This window comes from Mercenaria mercenaria, chromosome 11 (genome assembly GCF_021730395.1).
Source record: "Mercenaria mercenaria strain notata chromosome 11, MADL_Memer_1, whole genome shotgun sequence".
Classification (NCBI taxonomy): domain Eukaryota; kingdom Metazoa; phylum Mollusca; class Bivalvia; order Venerida; family Veneridae; genus Mercenaria; species Mercenaria mercenaria.
This window is the reverse complement of record NC_069371.1, coordinates 70,186,980-70,205,902: the sequence shown is the minus strand read 5'-3', so window position 1 is coordinate 70,205,902 and position 18,923 is coordinate 70,186,980. Positions and strand designations below refer to the sequence as shown.

General features: G+C 33.3%; 1 protein-coding gene across 1 annotated transcript in view; it reads right to left on the bottom strand.

Moving 5' to 3' along the window:
* Positions 1 to 18,923, bottom strand: part of LOC123531960 (uncharacterized) — a 142,294-nt gene that overhangs the window by 98,385 nt on the left and 24,986 nt on the right. Inside the window, exons 5-6 of the mRNA XM_045313280.2 lie at positions 11,950 to 14,358; positions 6,314 to 6,558 (exon numbers count right to left, since the gene is read on the bottom strand). Coding sequence (XP_045169215.2) covers positions 6,314 to 6,522 — 209 coding nt within the window. The 5' untranslated portion in view covers positions 6,523 to 6,558; positions 11,950 to 14,358. The remainder of the gene's footprint in view (positions 1 to 6,313; positions 6,559 to 11,949; positions 14,359 to 18,923) is intronic.

The following is an 18,923-nucleotide window of genomic DNA, read 5'->3' as shown; positions in this document are numbered from 1 at the left end:
AATGGGTGATTTAAAATACCAAAATCGTTCTTACTATAAGATTCTTTCTTTCTTTCTTGAAGGTGCAGAGGGAAGGATATCTGACTCGAGGGTAACTATTTTTTTTTTTTTTGGGGGGGGGGGGGGAGGGGTTTGGTAACGAGTCTCAGCTGAGTAACCACGTAAACAGTTACCCGAGAGCCGGATATTTCCATCTGAAATTACCACCAGTGATTGAATCTTTTTCTTGCATGCCATATGCAACAAATAATAGTAAATAAATTCAAAGATTGACTTTTAATATAGCACTTCTTTCTTACAGTAGCGTTATTAGCAAAGTGGGGGAACTTTTCATACAGGAAGTACGTCATGACGTTACAAAGACAAACGCAACGTAATAGTTCCGGTTTAGTTTTTTCTTGAATACCAGACGGGGATTTCCGTTGTTTTTACCGGTGCTGGAAAAATCCATCTTACACTCCTGGGTAAGATTACGCTCGTGCTGTAAGTAATAGAAAGAGCATTGAAACTTGAGGGTAAACGATTTGTACGAGGGGGCGTAGCCCCCGAGTATAAATCGTTTACCCGAGAGTTTTAATGTTCTTTCTGTTTTGTATCATAGCCATCCATATATGGTAGTTGTAGGCGTTCCACACTGCCATATACAGCAGTTCAGTGAGTACTTAAAATCCTTGCTTTACAAATGTGTAAAGCCCAGGTAAAATAAACCAATGCTAGAGCAGAAAATCAATAAAATACACCTCGCCGTCCAAACTCCAACGCAGTGATCTCCCTTACCGCTTCGCTCATTGATCACTGCCACCACAACATTCACGTGACCATGGTTCATCACGTGATGATCGTTTTAAAAATTAACTTACTTATTAGTATGATATACTTAACTTTTGACAATAACATATCTTGGCCAGCAGGAAAATATTCAAAAGCCTCCATCTGTTTCGGCTTGGGTCAAATGGCAGCATTATAATATAGTGAACGGCGTCAAAGATTAACGTCGACATACTCGTTTGTTTACTTTCAGTTTCGTTTCAGGATACTTAGCTATCATGTAAATAATGACGTATTTTCATTCAGAATCTTTTTTTTTTCATTATGGAACATTCGCCTGTGCTGAAAGAAGTGTAAACTTCGAAAACATTGGGGGAAAAATAACTAAATAATTATATAGCTAAAAGAAGTCCGCTTAGCTGAATTTTAGATAAAAACATTGTGTTGGCAGTGATCAATGAGCGAAGCGGTAAGGGAGATCACTGCGTTGGAGTTTGCTCGCCGTCTACTGTTCCAGACACGCTGGCATACTTTCCTATCCAACAGTGCGGTAACTAGCGTGCGGGTATGAAATACCTGCACACTTTTAGTTACCGCACTCTGTACTCAGAGTATACGAATTACCTGCACCAAATTTGTTAAGAAAAAACACTGAGCTATGATACAAATGACGTATTATGAACAACATATTATGTAAAATATTTGGGTAATAATTATCTTTATTTGAAAAAAAAAACGGAATAAGAATCCAATACCTTGATAGTTCCTCTTTGTTTCTGATAGTATATTTCTCAATTTAAAGAAAAATCATAACGTTACGCTACATCTGAATAAACAAAACCAAAGTTAAACATTGTTATTTGTCTTCGAAACGTCATGACGTCTTTCCTGTTTACGGACGTTGGTTTTCAGCACTTTGTCTAAATAAGCTGCTATAAGAAATAGTTTAAAAAAAAAAGAAAGCCGTTCGATTGATTTTATTATAATTATTATTATTATTTATTGAAAATGGTTTGCAAAAAAGATTCTATCACTGGTTGTAGGTGCAGATGGGAATATTCGGCTCTCGGGTAATTGTTTACGAGGTAACTCGGCAGAGCCTCGTTTCCGCCTATACAGTTACCCTCGAGGCCAGAAATTCTTACGAGATAACTCGACAGAGCCTCGTTTCCGCCTATACAGTTACCCTCGAGGCCAGAAATTCCCATCTGCACCTACAACCAATGAAAGAATCTTATAATCATCTGCGGTGAAACGTTATGTTTTTCCGTAAAATAACGTTGTTCTTTTTTAATCGGAAAATATATTGTAAGGAACAAAGAATTTGATTTTTATCCGTTTTTACGTAAAATCATTACAATTACTACACAAATCTGCTACAACGATGTAGTTCGTTAAACGTCATTTAGAGCACGAGAGTCATCTTACAACCAGGGTGTAAGATATAGTTTTAAAGCACTGATGAAATCACAAGAATTTCCAGTCTGGTATGCAAGAAAATAAATTCTATAACACAATGTATTTTACTAATAGTATTCTCAATATATAAATAAACATAAAGGAAAACTTTGTTACGGAAACATTTATCAAACAGTAATTTAACAATTACATATTTACATAAAGCTTAATTTACAGATGTAGTCTCTTTATTTAGAGTTATTCCACTGTTCAATTAAAATATGAATAACGTGATAAGCCAAAATACATCGATATGAGTTTCTAATGTTTAGATATTCATTCGTTTAAAGTTTTTGACGACCTCGATTAGAATTCCCTTTGTTACATTTTATCATATAAATGGCTTTTATAGAGAAACCACCTGCAGAAAAAGTACTTTTGAAGTTTATTAGTTTATTTAGAAATTCATTACATTCATAGTCGACTGGCTAACCCTTTTAAATAATAATACTCGTTCTTCTGAAAATATCTTAATGCTGCTACTTACTCACTATAACTTGAATAATTTGTTTACATATGGGATTAAACTAATGTAACCATTTAATTGCTATGCCTATTATTTATATCAGCCTTATCACATACATTGACACTGTTACAATAATCGTTTAACCTGTTATCGTTGAGACAGAACTAATGCAGCAACGTACGAGCCCTGGGGCCGTATTCATAAAGCATCTTATGTATAAGTATAAGAAATTGATTATTTACTTATTATTACGAGCCCTGGGGCCGTATTCATAAAGCATCTTATGTATAAGTATAAGAAATTGATTATTTACTTATTATTCATAAGTATTACTTAAGTAAGAAATTTATTTTACTTAAGTACTAGTATATTTGTTATTCATAAAACAACTAAATAAGTATTTCTGGGCTTTTAGCAACAGATAGTTTCAGACAGATACAACATGCACAATTATGTTTAAAGTGCTTTTATCTGAAAAACAACACTTTAATCGTTAACTCACGATGCCATTTTGTTTTCTGACTTAAGTCATTTCTTACGTATCTTAAGTTTAAGCTGTTTTATGAATAGGACTTAAGTTTTTTACTTAGACTTAAGCTGAAATCACCACAAACTTAAATAAAATCTTCAACTTAGGTCTAAACTTATACTTAAGATGCTTTATGAATACGGCCCCAGGAGTCACAAATTAGCAGTAATATTTAAGTATTAACTCTTTTGCACCAGAGAATTGGTATGGTGAAATTAGAACACTTTTTATTAATCTTTTGCCATTTAATTCAAACAGCTGTACATTTGAAGATATATTTTTTTTTAATTTTATATAATATACATATATTGAAGTAGGTCTTTACTGTAAAGCCCTAACTTTTAGTAATACTTAATGATCCGCCACATTTAATAAGATCCAAGCTATTTGATATTATGTATTTTTGCATACATTTTAGCTCGACTTTTCGGAGAAAAAGTAGAGCTATTGCACTCGCCCCGGTGTCGGCGTCGGCTTCGCCGTTGGTTAATTTTTTTTTATTAAGTCAAATATCTCTGTTAGTATCAAAGCTATTGACTTGAAACTTAAAATGGTTATTTACTATCAAAGTCTACGCCAGGAGAAACAATCCCTTTAACTCTGACTTGAATTTTGATGGAGTTATGCCCCTTTTTGACTTAGAATTTTTGGTTAAAGTTTTTGATAAAGTCAAATATATCTGATACTATCAAAGCTATTGACCTGAAACTTAAAATATTTATTTACTATCAAAGTCTACGCCAGGAGAAACATTCCCCATAACTCTGATTTGAATTTTGACAGAGTTATGCCCCTTTTTTACTTAGAAGTTTTGGTTAAAGTTTTTGATAAAGTCAAATATCTCTGGTACTATCAAAGCTATTAACTTGAAACTTAAAATAGTTATTTACTATCAAAGTCTACACCAAGAGAAACAATCCCCATAACTCTGATTTGAATTTGACAGAATTATGCCCCTTTTTAACTTAGAAGTTTTGGTTAAAGTTTTTGATAAAGTCAAATATCTCTGTTATTATCAAAGCTATTGACTTGAAACTTAAAATATTTATTTACTACCAAAGTCTACACCTGAAGAAACAATCCCCATAACTCTGATTTGAATTTTGACAGAGTTATATTCCTTTTTAACTTAGAATTTTCGGTTAAAGTTTTTGATAAAGTCAAATATCTCTGTTAATATCAAAGCTATTGACTTGAAACTTAAAATAGTTATTAACAAGTCTACATCAGGAGAAACAAACCCCATAACTCTGATTTGAATTTTGACAGAGTTAAGTCCCTGTTTAACTTAGATTTTTTGGTTTAAGTTTTATAATGTTTTTACTGGCAAAGCTCTAATTCAGAGTCAAGCACTGAGAAAAGTCGAGCGCGCTGTCTTACGGACAGCTCTTGTTTAAATCTGCATATCATAAATATCAAATATTCTTTTACGACAAGAAACAAGATTATTTAATGACACTATTTCATGTCCTGTTTTCTCACATAGCAGTCATAAATACATATAAAACAAGTGAATGAGTATTGCCATGCAATACAAAGTCTCCTAATGGAATGCACGTAATTTAATCTACTTCAGTATAACATAATGAACTGATATCTGTCTATGATATATAAACAATATTGTACTATATATACAATATGTTATAACAAAACACTTGGATTAAAATTTGCATTTATAAACACCTACAGTTGTTCTCATATGGAATTTTTGGCCGATTATAAAAAGTTATCATATAAGTTATTTAAGTCATTTATAGTAACAACAAAGGGAAATAAATCCTAATCCTAAAAAAAATCTATATAATATAAGTCCATTAGAAACTATTTATAAGGTAGAAATAGGTCAAAATACACCTAAATATTGAATGTAACATGCATGTTGTACCACAGGAAAGTGGTCTCGATTTTTCCCTACGGCCAGTAATAAAAAAGTTACAATATAATCTATTTATAGTGAAACAAAGGGACGTAATTCTAAAAACAAGTGTGTCTCATGGTGGCGAACATTTGTGCCAAGTTACATCAAAATCCCTCCATGCATAAAGAAGAAATGCTCCGGACAAAGTCATTCTTGTATCTGACCTTTGACCCTCTAAGTGTGACCTTGACCTTAGACCTAGGCACCTGGTTCTTGTGCATGACACTCCGTCTCAAGATGGTGAACATTTGTGCCAACTAATATTAAAATCCTTTTAAGGATTGTTGAGTTACAGACTGGACAGGGAAAAAGCCCTTTTGGCCTTCGACTTCAAATTGTGACCTTGACCTTGCAGCTAAGGGCCCGGGTTTTGCCCATGACACGTTGTCTCATCCAGGGGAATATTTGTTCAAACTGATATTTAAATTCTGTTTTGCATGACAGTTACAGACTGGACGGAAAAAATCCAATTGACCTTTGATGTCCAACTGTGACCTTGACCTTTAAACTAGGGTTCTGGGTGTTGCGCAAGACACATCGTCTCATCATGGGGAACATTTATGCCAAGTAATATTGAATTCCTTTTATGGATGACAGAGTTCCGGACCGGACAGGAAAAATATCTATTGACATTTGACTTCCAATTGTGACGTTGAACTAAAAGCTAGGATCCGGATATTGGAAACATTTGTGCCAAGTAATATTAAAATCCCTTCATGAATTACAGAGTTATGGACCGGACAAAAAACAGACCCTGTTCATGCCAAGTTAACATTTGACTGCCAAGTGTGAGCTTGACCTTTAAGCTAGGGATCTGAAAATAGTGCATGACATATTGTCTTATTATAAGATTATTTGTGCAAAGTAATATTAAAATCCCTTCATGTATTGCAGAGTTATGGACCGGACAAGAAAGAAGGCTCTGTTGACCTTTGACCTCCAATTGTGACCTTGACCTTTAAGCTAGCGGTCTGAGTTTTGCGCATGACACGTCGTCTCATCATGGGGAACATTTGTGCTAAGTAATATTAAAACCCCTTCATGTATGACAGTTATGGACCGCACACGAAATTGCGGACGGAATGATGGAAGGGCGCATTCCTATAGTCTCCGAAACTGGTTTTCAACCAGTAGAGGACTCATAATTCAAATAATGACACACTTTTTAACCCACCTTTCGCCGTCTATTGCCGAAATGAAAACAGCTGTAAGATCGTCAGTCATATCTTCGAATTTGTTTTCGAATGATTCCAAAAGACGTTCAGATGACATATGTGTTTCAAACGTAATGAAAGCAAGCTTTGCTAAGTTTTTTTCCATGCACATATTCTGGATAGCTGAAATCATCTGTTTGGCGCACTTTTGGATATTATCGCTCCTCATATGCCCTTGTAAGTATGTCTTGTATATATGGATAATCTGAAGAAACAGACGTATAAGTAGGCACTACATCTATGGATTCCAAATCCAGCTATTAGAAATGCAAAAAAAACTGATTATAGTCTTACTTCTGAACGTACATGTTACGTGATATTTCAAATAAAGAAATAAAGAATTTGTTAAATGACGCCATACGCGATGCTAGAAAAAACAAGGTTAAATATCAGACAGGGAATGCCACGTTCCAAAAACACAGCCTCCCCAAACCGAAATCCGCAGTACACAGATGTGCACACTTCTAAAACACACACACACACACACATACAAAGCAAACACACGAGGACAAAACAAACAAATAGAGGAACAATGGGGCACAGCCTTGAAACGGTCAGTGGTAAAACACCACTGGGGAGCTTAAACAAGTTTATGGTCACTCTTACCCCGACCATGTTCCAAAGACACGGGACAGTGTACATAATAGAAATCCCCCGACAGGTAAATCTCTAAAAAAAACGAGGGATAAATATTAAGCAGGGATTGCCACGTTTGAAAAAGAGAGATGCCGTTTTTCGACGGTTTTCTTGTTCGTTTCAGAGATCATTTACTTCACAATAAATAACATAAATTAAGATGAATTTCCAAAAGATATATATATATATAAACAGCGTTGTTTTGTAATTCTTATTCCGTATTAAAATTCATGGTTATACTTTGCACATTGATGATTCTATGGCAAATCATATGAGCAGTTGGTAAAAGTTAGAAAGACTCCATGACGTGTAAGGTTTAATGAAAATAAATGACAACAGTGTTATATTAGATTTGAAGAAATGCAGGATGACACTTTGTGTCATATTCGTGCACTATTTGTTGCCATAGCAACAACATTTATTGCCATAGGAACAAATTTAAATGACATTGTTATTCTCCACACTGCAATCTATCCATGTACCACGTATCATGAAAACATCTGCTGTAGTTTTAAAGTTATTGCAGTATCCCACTTTGCATGGCTGACTTACTGACATGCATATGGGGGCAACCCATAAGTCCCCCTCTGGCTAAACACTGGTAAGAAAATAACAACAATGTTTCAATATGCTGCTGTGGAGGGAATGCAAGTAAAACAATATAAATTACATAGTAAAACAAAATATCCTTTAAAATATGGAAAACACACAATGATAATATTAAACTAAGTTTTAAAGGCTAGATTTTAGACGTTACCATGGAAACAGAAATAAACTAACATCATTTGATGTGTTATTTTTGCATTTGATGAACATTTAGGATTTATTTTATCATATACATTTATATTTGGTGCATTTTGGGGATGAATGTAAATATAATGATCTTTCGTTAGAATCTTGTAAGGTAAATATTGAGTTTTGGCCATCTTGACAGATATCAAATAGGTCCCATGAAAAAAAATGTTTTTTTATGCTTTAATAAAACGCTGTGCCAATTTTGGTGCTTTTCCCATTTTCTGAAGTATTTTGGCATTTTCTGTTACGAATTGATCGGACTATAAGGGTTTGGTTTCCAAAAGGTGAGCAGAAATAGTTACAGTTCCAGTCTCAGATTGTTGTAAAATGGATTTTAATTACAATAAAAACATACGATGTAGTATGATGCACTCACAGTGTCTATGTATATCGTGATACTTACATGTAGTTGTATAAAGTTAATTTCCCCTCTATAAATGCATTTAGATCTACACCATTTTCTTATTAAGGTATACATACACTAAATAGGAATATGGCATGAAATAAGGTAGTCACATACTAGCAGACTGAAATAGTTCTCGGGTGTTATTCTTGCGTTTTAGGGCTATTTTCCATATTTACTTACATTATTTTGCTGAAATAACATGACATATATATGCTTGACATTTAAGTAGCGTTTTCATAATGAAATAATGACATGACAGAATCCGTCATGGTAACTTAGGTCATACACCACCACAAGAATAAGCGGTCTCATTTTTAGATGAATTTGCAATGTGTTTTTTTTTTACTGAAAATATTTCTCTTGCAGCGTGCATGACTGCGACGTTTCTTTTGATTATTATGCAACATTGACAGTAATCTTCAAGAAATTGCAAGTTCTGAACATTTAAAGTGGGCCCTGCTGTGTGCTGCAGCCAATGAAAATTTGTCCATTAGAATAAAGAAGAAAAGACATAAAGTGTGTTCAGGCCTTTACTAGATTGAGTTGTTACAAAATTCCGATCTGTTTCATTTCTCATCTTTTTTTATTATATTTGTTATGTATTCCCCATTAAAAAAATCTGTCCAAGCCAGAAACAGAATACGTGGTAGGTACGGAAAGGCTCCACCTCTCACATTAGCCAAGTGAGACAAACTATGGTGTCGACTTCTAGGCCGTCAAATTACAGCTTTGGTCAGCAACAATCGAACAGCAACAACAGCAACAAAACCAACTGCCACCAAGTGGAAAACTACAGCAAAACCAGTTGCTATTAAGCGAACCTCAGCAGCAGCAACAACTACCAGCAAGAAAACCAGGAACATGTTGTAAACATGACAGGTTATCAATGATTATTAATGATAATTTGTTGTTGCTGTTAATTATTATGTAATTAAATGTTCTCTTTAACCTTGCTTCTGAATCTTACTTATAATGCATTACATAGATGCAAGAGCTGTCAATGCTAGGAATGCTATTGCAGCACATGTTTACATTCTGAAAGAGACAAAGTCATTTATATATTTGAACTCTGTCTAAATGTTTATAAGGATTGTTTCCTCCGCGACTCTAAAGGGTTTTTGTTTTACCGAGAACAGTAACGTAAGAACTCGCTGTCATACGGATAGCTCTTGCTTTACGTATAATACTATTTACATGTCGAAAAATATCGTACATGAAATACCATGATGGCTACACATCTACTCAGTCTAAACTTCATTTGTACATAGATAAAAATGATTTTTTTGTGGGTGACAAAACTGAAAATTAAAGAAGAAAGCGACATGTGTGCTTATCAAACTAAACAACTTATTAACTCCAAATTTATGTATAGAGTAAAACTTTCGCATGATCAAGGCAATATCCAAAGACAAAGATAGAACGTAAATGTGTTGAAAACGCCCCGAAAACGCTCCGAAAAGACATTTACTTTAATCATAGCAAAACGCGTGAAATTTCCAGTCTATCTTAAAATAAAAAACACCGAATGTGTTTGCATGATTTGACAGGAGCTTAACGGAACGCTCTGATTTTTTGAAGCGAAGCTTGCGGAGCCCCCGAAAGGTAGGAGGCCAGATTTCCACATTTGTAATGAAAGTTGCCCTTGCCATCTTTAATGTACACATTCGCACAGAAAATTGTTTATCTGTGTCAAATACAGCTCATATCTTTTAGGTTTACATCAATCTTTTCAAAATTGAAGTTGTAAAATAGAGAAATCATGAAATGGAGAAAAAATATCGAGAAATCGTGAAATCATGAAATTGTCAAATGTCTTTTGTAGCGTACTGTACATATTACCTGCAGATGCTTGGGTAGCTGATCTGCTTGTTTAAATACCACACTATGCTAGTTCATTCATTTTATGACTATACTATATAATTTCTGGTAAATTTCTTTGTTAATCCATTTTGTTACAATTACACCATTAACATGTCAAATTTTGAGTATAGAATCATGTTGCTATTGCTGTTTAAACCTAAATCAAAAGCAAGAACTTATTACTACTCAGTCAACCAAAATACATTGTATGACTAAACTGTAGCTTAGATGTAAGTATAGAGTTCAAATGGATGAAACTCAAAATATATTATAAATATAGAAAATCAGTGCATTTTATCATGCAAAGGGTACTATGTGTGGGAAAACTGGCAAAATCTGATGACTTGCTTTAGATTTTGTATTCTAAAACCATGCAATGATTTTATTCTAGTTATAATTGTTTGCTTGTAAATTGTTATATATTGATGTCGAATTTCTTTGTGTAAATTCAGCAGAATAAAAACATTAGTTATAAATTTTGTTGCAGTACATCGTATTTGAAAATTAAACATAAATCAGGAATAACTTTCTTTAAAACAACAGGTTAGATAGTAACAACTGTGCTGTAAACCACTAATTACATTTGTATAATTCTTTATATTAGCAAAGTCTTAATCGTTAGACTCTTAATAGCAAGTTTAAAGGCCTGTTTCAGATATTAATATTTCTCTGCAATTCATTGTTAATCTGGTGAATTCTGTATATTTTATCTTCTGAAACCTTGCATCCTCTTCATTCTGCATAATTAGCTGCACTTTCTGTACTGCATTTTAAAGACATATGGAGAACTTATTTGTCTGTGTAAATTCAGCTGTCTTTAAACAGTACTTGAAATGTTTTGTCCAAAATTTTATGAAGGTATTATTGATATCAAAAAATTGCCCGGTACCGGTATTTTAATTGTATATAGCAAAAAAAAGTATTTCCTTTTAATGCAGGTTAAATATGATAAAATGTTCATGTTAAGCACTATTTTTTCTTCTTTTATGCAAAGTGCTATCATAACAAGATTTCTTTTAGCAATTTTATGCCTAATTCAGTGAATTATTGAAATGTAACTGCAGATTGGCAAATCCGATGAACGTGATGAATTTCTATATATTTTTTTCTCCTGGAACCCAGACTTTTATACTTCTTAAAGTAGCCATCTTGTCTGTCCATCTGTCTGTTCATTCATCACACTTCTTGTCTGGAGGATAAGTCAAACATTATTGAAGGTACCAGGTTTTAACTTTATACAAGGATAGAGCACATTGAGAGAAAGTGCAGTGACAAGGAACCATAACTCTAGGTAGTCCAATTTTTGAATTATCTCCTTTTTTGAAAACCTTGTCTGGGGCGAAGAGAGTTATTTTCTTTGGATGTAATTTTGTTGATATAAGCTAATATACTTGAGTGATAAGGAAATATTGTTATAAGCGAGCAAAAATATACTAATCATAGGTCGAACTTATTTCTCATTTCTGGTTGCGGTCGACATCTGTGCCCAAAGTGAAAATTTCAAATTTGTTAAAATGTTGGTTAGATTTCAAGTGTTTTCATTTACTTCAGATAAAAACCAAATTACATCTGTTTTATAAGAAAAAAATAATGAAAGGAAAATTGCACCATACTCTCAGTATTTAGAGGCTTGGGTTTTTTAAGTAATATTTGAGCAAAAAGTTCTCCGATTTATTGTTCCAACCGCTTTTGAAAAGTTGTTTAGCTCAATGAATTCTATTTGTGCTTTAGAATTGCACAGTCTTCGTTAAGCTGCAACAACGTTATCCAGATCAACTCTTGGGTCAGAGGAAAGGCTTTTCCGGGGATATAGCGTCTGTACGACAAAAGCCGTGTGATTAAGGATATGTGTCATTATTACTGACGTTTCAATGAAACAAATCTTGTTTATTTACCAACCTCGCCTTCTGTTTTACCCTCAAACACTTTCTCCACGTATTCTTTATGGAATGTTTCCCTGCAGCCACAGGAACCATCCTGAAATTATATCATCATATGAAACATAAAGGGACACGCCTCTAGATGAAGTTTCATTCTCTTAAAAGAAACAGCAATTTATGTCAGACGACCAGTGCAGTTTAAGAAGACATCTTAATGTGTATTATATAAAATACAGCTAAATTCTTTCCACTTTGCATCAAAATTCAATAGCATGACTAACCCTTTTGAGAGTTTTCTGTATACTGTCTTGATTAAAAGAGTGATTTAAACAGTTTCTAAAATGCACATAAAAACTTTACTGGTTGGGAACCAGTGTCCGGACAGGACCCGTTTCCGGACACATGTAATAAAAGCTTTATTTCGGCGTTATTCACGTAATTGTTTCATCTGGATCATTTAGATATTTGTTCTTCATGTCTACAACAAACCACTATATAACAACGCTGTATAATGTTAGGTTTTATGATGATACCTCACCTGTGTTTACAAAACAGCTTTCTGTCTTAACGGGGCATAACGATAGCATTGCGCATCCGCAGTTGTTTACACTTGTCGAGGTATCAAGTATCAAGTAGGGAAGAAATAATTAAACTGCATATTGATTTTCTGCTGATAACATGTGCTAATTTTAATTTCACCGTAATAGTTAAATAAAATGCAAGGCTGTCGAATTTTGCACTAATTTTATTCTATATCTATTGGTGTTACACGAAATTCGAGTTTGTTTATAGCTAGCCTTTCTATGCTTTCGTAGCTGCTATTAAAATTCGGTTATCTTTCATGTGCATTTTTGGAGAAATGTGTAAAAATAGTTTAATTAACTATTCCGATATCAATATTACAGCACAATATCGTCAAAATAATTGTCCGACTATTGGTTTACTTCACGGGGAAAATAACTTCTTTTTGTGACCCCATTTGAGGCCCCACGAAACCCATATTTTACGTCCCAACGCAATACTGATAACAACATCGGATGCAGAAGGAGCTGAAGTATGTGCAGTGTGGGCTTCATTTATGTCAAATATTTGTTGAGGAAATAATGGAGCCGAAATATGAATATTTGTCCGACTACTTGTTCCCAAATAGTACATTTAATTTATTAAGTAATGAAAGCAATTTTTTATTAAAAAAATAACATAAATCTGGAGGTCTGCATCCTTAAAAAATAAACATTTACATTCAATGTTATTCAGTAAATACCGCCAACATGACAAAAAACTTATGGGCACAAAAACGATAATGGTGCCACATAACGTTTATAAACGTTTATTCGGTAAAATGTTTAAAGTATCGACCTATATTTTACTGGAAAGGCAACCAAAAAAAACCTAGTCATAGAGCCAACTATAAACAGTTAACAGTGCATTAGATATCTTACAAATTAAATTTAGACCACGACGTACAGCTAGGGCTGACACCATACTGGTAGAATTATTGCATTTGAAACAATATTTGACATATACTGAACAAAACTTCCAACTAGATCCTTGAAGAGTGTAGATATATATATTTTTTTATTTTAAAACGTAAGCTAGTGAATTTTAAACATGGTTTTATTTACCTAAATGCCGACACAAATATCGGTAAAATAATTTTATTTTTTGCGAAAATCCCGTGCTTTGCTGTGCATGTACAAATCGTAATTTTGTCATTTGTATTCTTAAAATTTGGTTTGATTTTAGCACTGTAAATTAAGCACTGTACTTTACGATGTTTTGGGTTGTATCCTCTCTTGATAAACAAGATGTGTATATTTTCAGGAAGCTTTATAGGAAACTTTTAATTCCTTTTTTCTATATTTTAGAAGTTAGATGCAGATCCTTCCCAGAACAAACGTTTGAAAAGTAACTTTACTGATTGAAATATTTGAACAGAATTGCATGGATCTCAGGGGTGTAGGGCGGTTAGTTTCAAAGATACCACGACAGAGGGTGTTGTAGGGACCCCTCCCCCACTCCCCCTTATACCACGAGTAGCACTACTTACATTAATAGTGGCGTTCACATTGTAGAGAACATTTCTGTTTTTTCTAAAATTCAAATTACGAACATACAAAAAAAAGTGATATAAAGGCCCGTTCCCCCCTTTACCTCACTTCTCTCGCTCAGTTAAATATTCTTTTTATGACTCATAAGCTTTGGCCCCAAAAGTTATTCCCCTGAGTACTGATACGAGTAAACCTAGGTACGTGCACGAATCTGCAAAACTACTATTTATATTACAAGATATGATAAACGTTTAAGTAAACTATATAATCTATTAAAAAATCTCAAAACAACAATTGCAGACATCTGCTATTTTTTTACTTAACTGTCGTGATGCTTTTCCAATAACCTCCAGCTTAAAAATTTTCTGTTCGCCAGTCTGGAAATTATACAACAACAGAACAAGTGAAAATATAAATATATATGTATCTTATCTAAAATGGTTTTTATACATGTTAAAATATCTTTTCCTCAAAGATAAATAAATCAATCTTTGTTAGTTTACATTCCAAACGGAGGGTCATCTACTTAATTGATATGTCTAAGACCTTATGTCCCTAACCTGTAGATTTAAACTCATAAAAATATAGATCGTTTTTACAACTTTGAATAAAATGAATGTTGTTCTGATATAGAAATATAATGTCATCGATAAAGAGGACGCAAACCTGGGGATGTTCCTGTACTTGAAGTTCATGTTATCGGTATTTTGTTTTCAAGCTTTCAAACTTCAGGGGTGGTATAGTACGTCATCAACAGGTGCGCGCAACACTTCCCGATGCGGCTTTTTTTCTGTCAAAACTCCTCGATTCGGTGAGTAAACTTGCGTTAATTACATTGATAACGAATAGATTTGGAAATGACATATAGTCTAAAGTACCCGCATGTGTCTCTAGTTTATCACTGACTTTTGCATTTTTCAAGAAAGCCTTCCGTTTAAGAGAACATTCGTGCACAATGCACTTCACGGAAATACTTACCCATCCACCACACCATATTATATGGCATAAAAAGAGCTTTCTTGCATTTCTGATAAATCAAAGCCTTGACGGGTGTTCTGTTATGGAAAACAGAGGTCATTGATACCTTGATTACTAGAAGTAATCCGAATCTAAACTTTCCAAGAAATCAGTATATAAAATTTCGCCTTCCCGGTTCACCAGCTGAATTGACACACTATCCGGCTCACCAATTTCCAGCATGACTTAAAACGGGAAGGATGTGATCACGCTTACCTAACGTTCTATTAATTGTCGTAACAAATTGTTACAGTGCTTGCTTGCACTAGATGGTTGAGCATTTTAAGATATTATTGAAAGAACAAGGCACACCTTGAACATTTGTTGTATACTATAAACGTGCATATGTATGATATATATTCTCTACATTTCCTTATATTTGTCATTTTAAGTGCACATATGAAAGATGAAAAAAGAGACAAAATTTCTAGTCTGCATTAATTAAATTGTCAATATATGTTAAAAAGGCTTGCTGAGTGACTGACATGAATGATATAATTGACGTTAATCAGAGGTAGTTAAATAGTAACTTCGACACATCATTACATTTAGAATTCACTCTAAATAGAAAGTTTTGATAGTATTTTGGAAACCTTCAGCTAACTTGTTACTCTAATTATTTTTAATGATAAATATATATGGCGGGTCGAGTATAATGGTGTTGATTCTGAAGTTGAGTTCAAGGCAAGACTTTATGAGACAAATAAGGACATGCATTGATAATATCATACTAAGTAAAGCAACATTATATAGTTAAATTATTATTATGTGTTGTTTTTTTAAAGGCTATACCTTTTAATATTTGTTGCAAGGTATTAAGTCGCACCAGTGCAGTATAGTGTTTAATGATATGCTACTATTTATTTTTGTTTTGAAAGCATTTTAAATTTTTAACGTTTCAGGGACCACGAGTTCATCACAACTGTTCGGGAAAATGAGAAATGACTGTATTGCGCTAGTGAAATGTTCTTATTGAAGGGACTTTAAATGTGCGCTGGAAAAGAACAAGAGTGAATGCGACTGAATTATAATTACCACTTAATAGTGAATCTACACTACTGAATTAAAAGCGGTTCAGGATTTAATAATGACTAATGTTCAGATTTTGCTAGCAAATCTTAGTGCACCCAACTGCATGTTTTAAAACGCGCAATCTATCTTGGTGAGCTTGAACAGTAGTAGTACAATTTTACTTGCAATCTAAATTATTTTACTTTTCTTGAACTGTTCAGTTGTTGAATGTTGCTGTATAAAGGATTATTTAAGTTTGGCAATTTTACTCAGTTTTTTATCCAAACCCTTACACAGTTGAAGCCGTTGTAACACAAACATAGGCACATACACTTCCAAGTCATTTCTCGTGTTATCAGCTAATGTTATATATTTACACAAATCAACGAAAGTAGACTTATTACTTGACTGTAGCAATTATAAAAACTTACATACTTGTACAATAACGTTTCATGAACTTTTGACATAATTCTTTACAAACTCTACATTAAAAAAAATAAAATTCACCTTCAGTTTCATTAAGATCGCATAACTGACAAAAGCGTGACACATTGTATGCCCTTATTTTCTTTAACCAAGAAATAGTGTACATCTCAACAAGTGGTAATATTTAGACACCACAAGAAACCAAAATATAATTAAAAACTTTTGTAATAATTCCATTGTGCAAAAAGAAGTGATGACAGCTTTCTGTGGAAAAATTGTCAAATAATATGTTAACGTATATAGTGGAAGGAATAGCATGGAAAAGAAAGCTCTGGATGTCATTAATAAGTTACCGTTAAAACTAATTATTGCCATGATATATTATAACAAGAAATATCTTTAAAAATGATGGTCGGCGAATTGTAATAAGGAAAGAAGTTTATGAATTTTTCATCTAACATTCATCTTTCATCTAACATTTTTCAAATTGCAAAACTAAGCACCGCACTTTAACAATTTAAATGATTCTTTTAATTTTTCGCAAAGGTTTCGTAGGGTTGCAATTTTTTTCGTTTATCCTTAGACGAATAATTACAGCAGTAGTTTGATGAAGATTCATGAAGCGGTTCATGAGAAGAGGTCATTAAACGTGTTTATATTTTTAGCTAAATTTGTCCCTATCCCATTTGTAACAAAATAGCAGGAGACCTTACGATATTGTTACACATCGAGTTTGATAAAAATCCATTACATTTTAGTGGTAAATGAGAAGAAAGGCATATCTACTTTTAGCTATAGTGGTCCCTAATAGGGCCCAAGTTCCTATATAAATAAACTTGGAAGAGGACCTTATAATGATGCTCCAGATCAAGTATGACAAAGATCCATCAAGCTGTTCATGAGACGCTGTATAAAGGCATTTCTAGTTTTAGCTCTAGCAGCCCCTAAAAGGGGTCAAATGTCCCAGCTGAACAAAGTTGGCTGCGGGCCTAATAAAGATGCTACAAATCAAGTTTGATTAGAATACATGAGAAAAAATCAATTAAAGGATTTTTTAATTTATTATTTTTATTTATTTCTAAAATAGGCCAACTGATCCCGCTTTAACAAATAGCATATTCGCTATTCATGAATCTTTGGACAATGACGTCACACCTATAAAAAAGTGAAGGTCAAGCAAAACATACAATTGTAATTATTTCAATATTTCTGTTTTATAAGCAAAGTTTGACCGTAGTCAAATCACATAGACAGACTGTATGGAGCATACCTTCATTTCAGTGTAATGAGATTCAGTCATTATATAGCATATATATAATAAAACAGATTTCAACTGAGTTCAATATTTGCATACAATACTAAAGAAAAATATTCATATATAATAAATCAGTAAAATAATTTATAACAAATATATCAAAGCAAACAAATACTCATTTTAATATGAAATCTGAATAAGTCACAAAAGCAAGAAACCTTTTCATATACAAACGACAATTGTAGCAAGGAAAATCTTTTAAAAAGCTCTTCTCTACATAAAGACTCTTATCACACCCTTATTCATGTGATACGCGGACCGTATTCAGCTCTTTCTTTAATTTGATATATGTTGGTATTTGAACAGGTTTTTATCATATTTATTAAACTTACTTATCATTTTGAGATATATTAATATACTTGCTAAATATACTTAGCCAAAGTTAGCTTTAAAACTGTGAACAGCGTCGTTTAGGATAAACGCTTTGTCTACATTTCACTCAGCGTAGCACAATCAACAGAGTGAAAGAAATTGAAACTCTCGTCCAATCAGGCAGAGTGTAACATAAATCTTCCATTTTGATAAATTATCTATAATGCGTTATCAAGTAGTTTGATTTGCAAACTGAAGTCACGTGGCATAGGTAACGAAAACGAATTTAGACAGCGTCGCCGAAAAATTATGAAGCGGTTGAAGAGGAGATGCACTGCCATGCTTGAAAATTAAAAAAAAATGATACAATAAGTCTCTGAAAACCATCGAACTGGGAAATGTTGAGGCTTTGCGCAACTACTCTTCTTATAACTCCTAAATTTCATTAAAAATCTGACAAAAAATGATACAGTGCAATTTCTTAAAATTATCTATAAAGTTTGTTGACCGAGAAATAGAGATAACAAGAATATTTACACATTTTTATCATTCATTGCTGTGTTTTATCTGTTAGGAGCATGTGCTGTCAACAACATCTCATACAGATTTTATTACTGCTGTTACGTTTCATCAAAATCTGTCAAATGGTATTAAAAAGAAAGAGATTTTGTGACTTCAACACAGACTTAGGAGACAAAAATATAAAAGAATTACAATTGTTTTAAGGGCACCATAGTCACGCACAGTCACTTTCGTCTACAATGTTAAGCTGTTCATTGCTAAATATGGTCCGGTAGTGGTCACACGTAACAATGAGCTGTTGTAAACGGTGTCTGCACATATTGCCACATACTTTTTGGA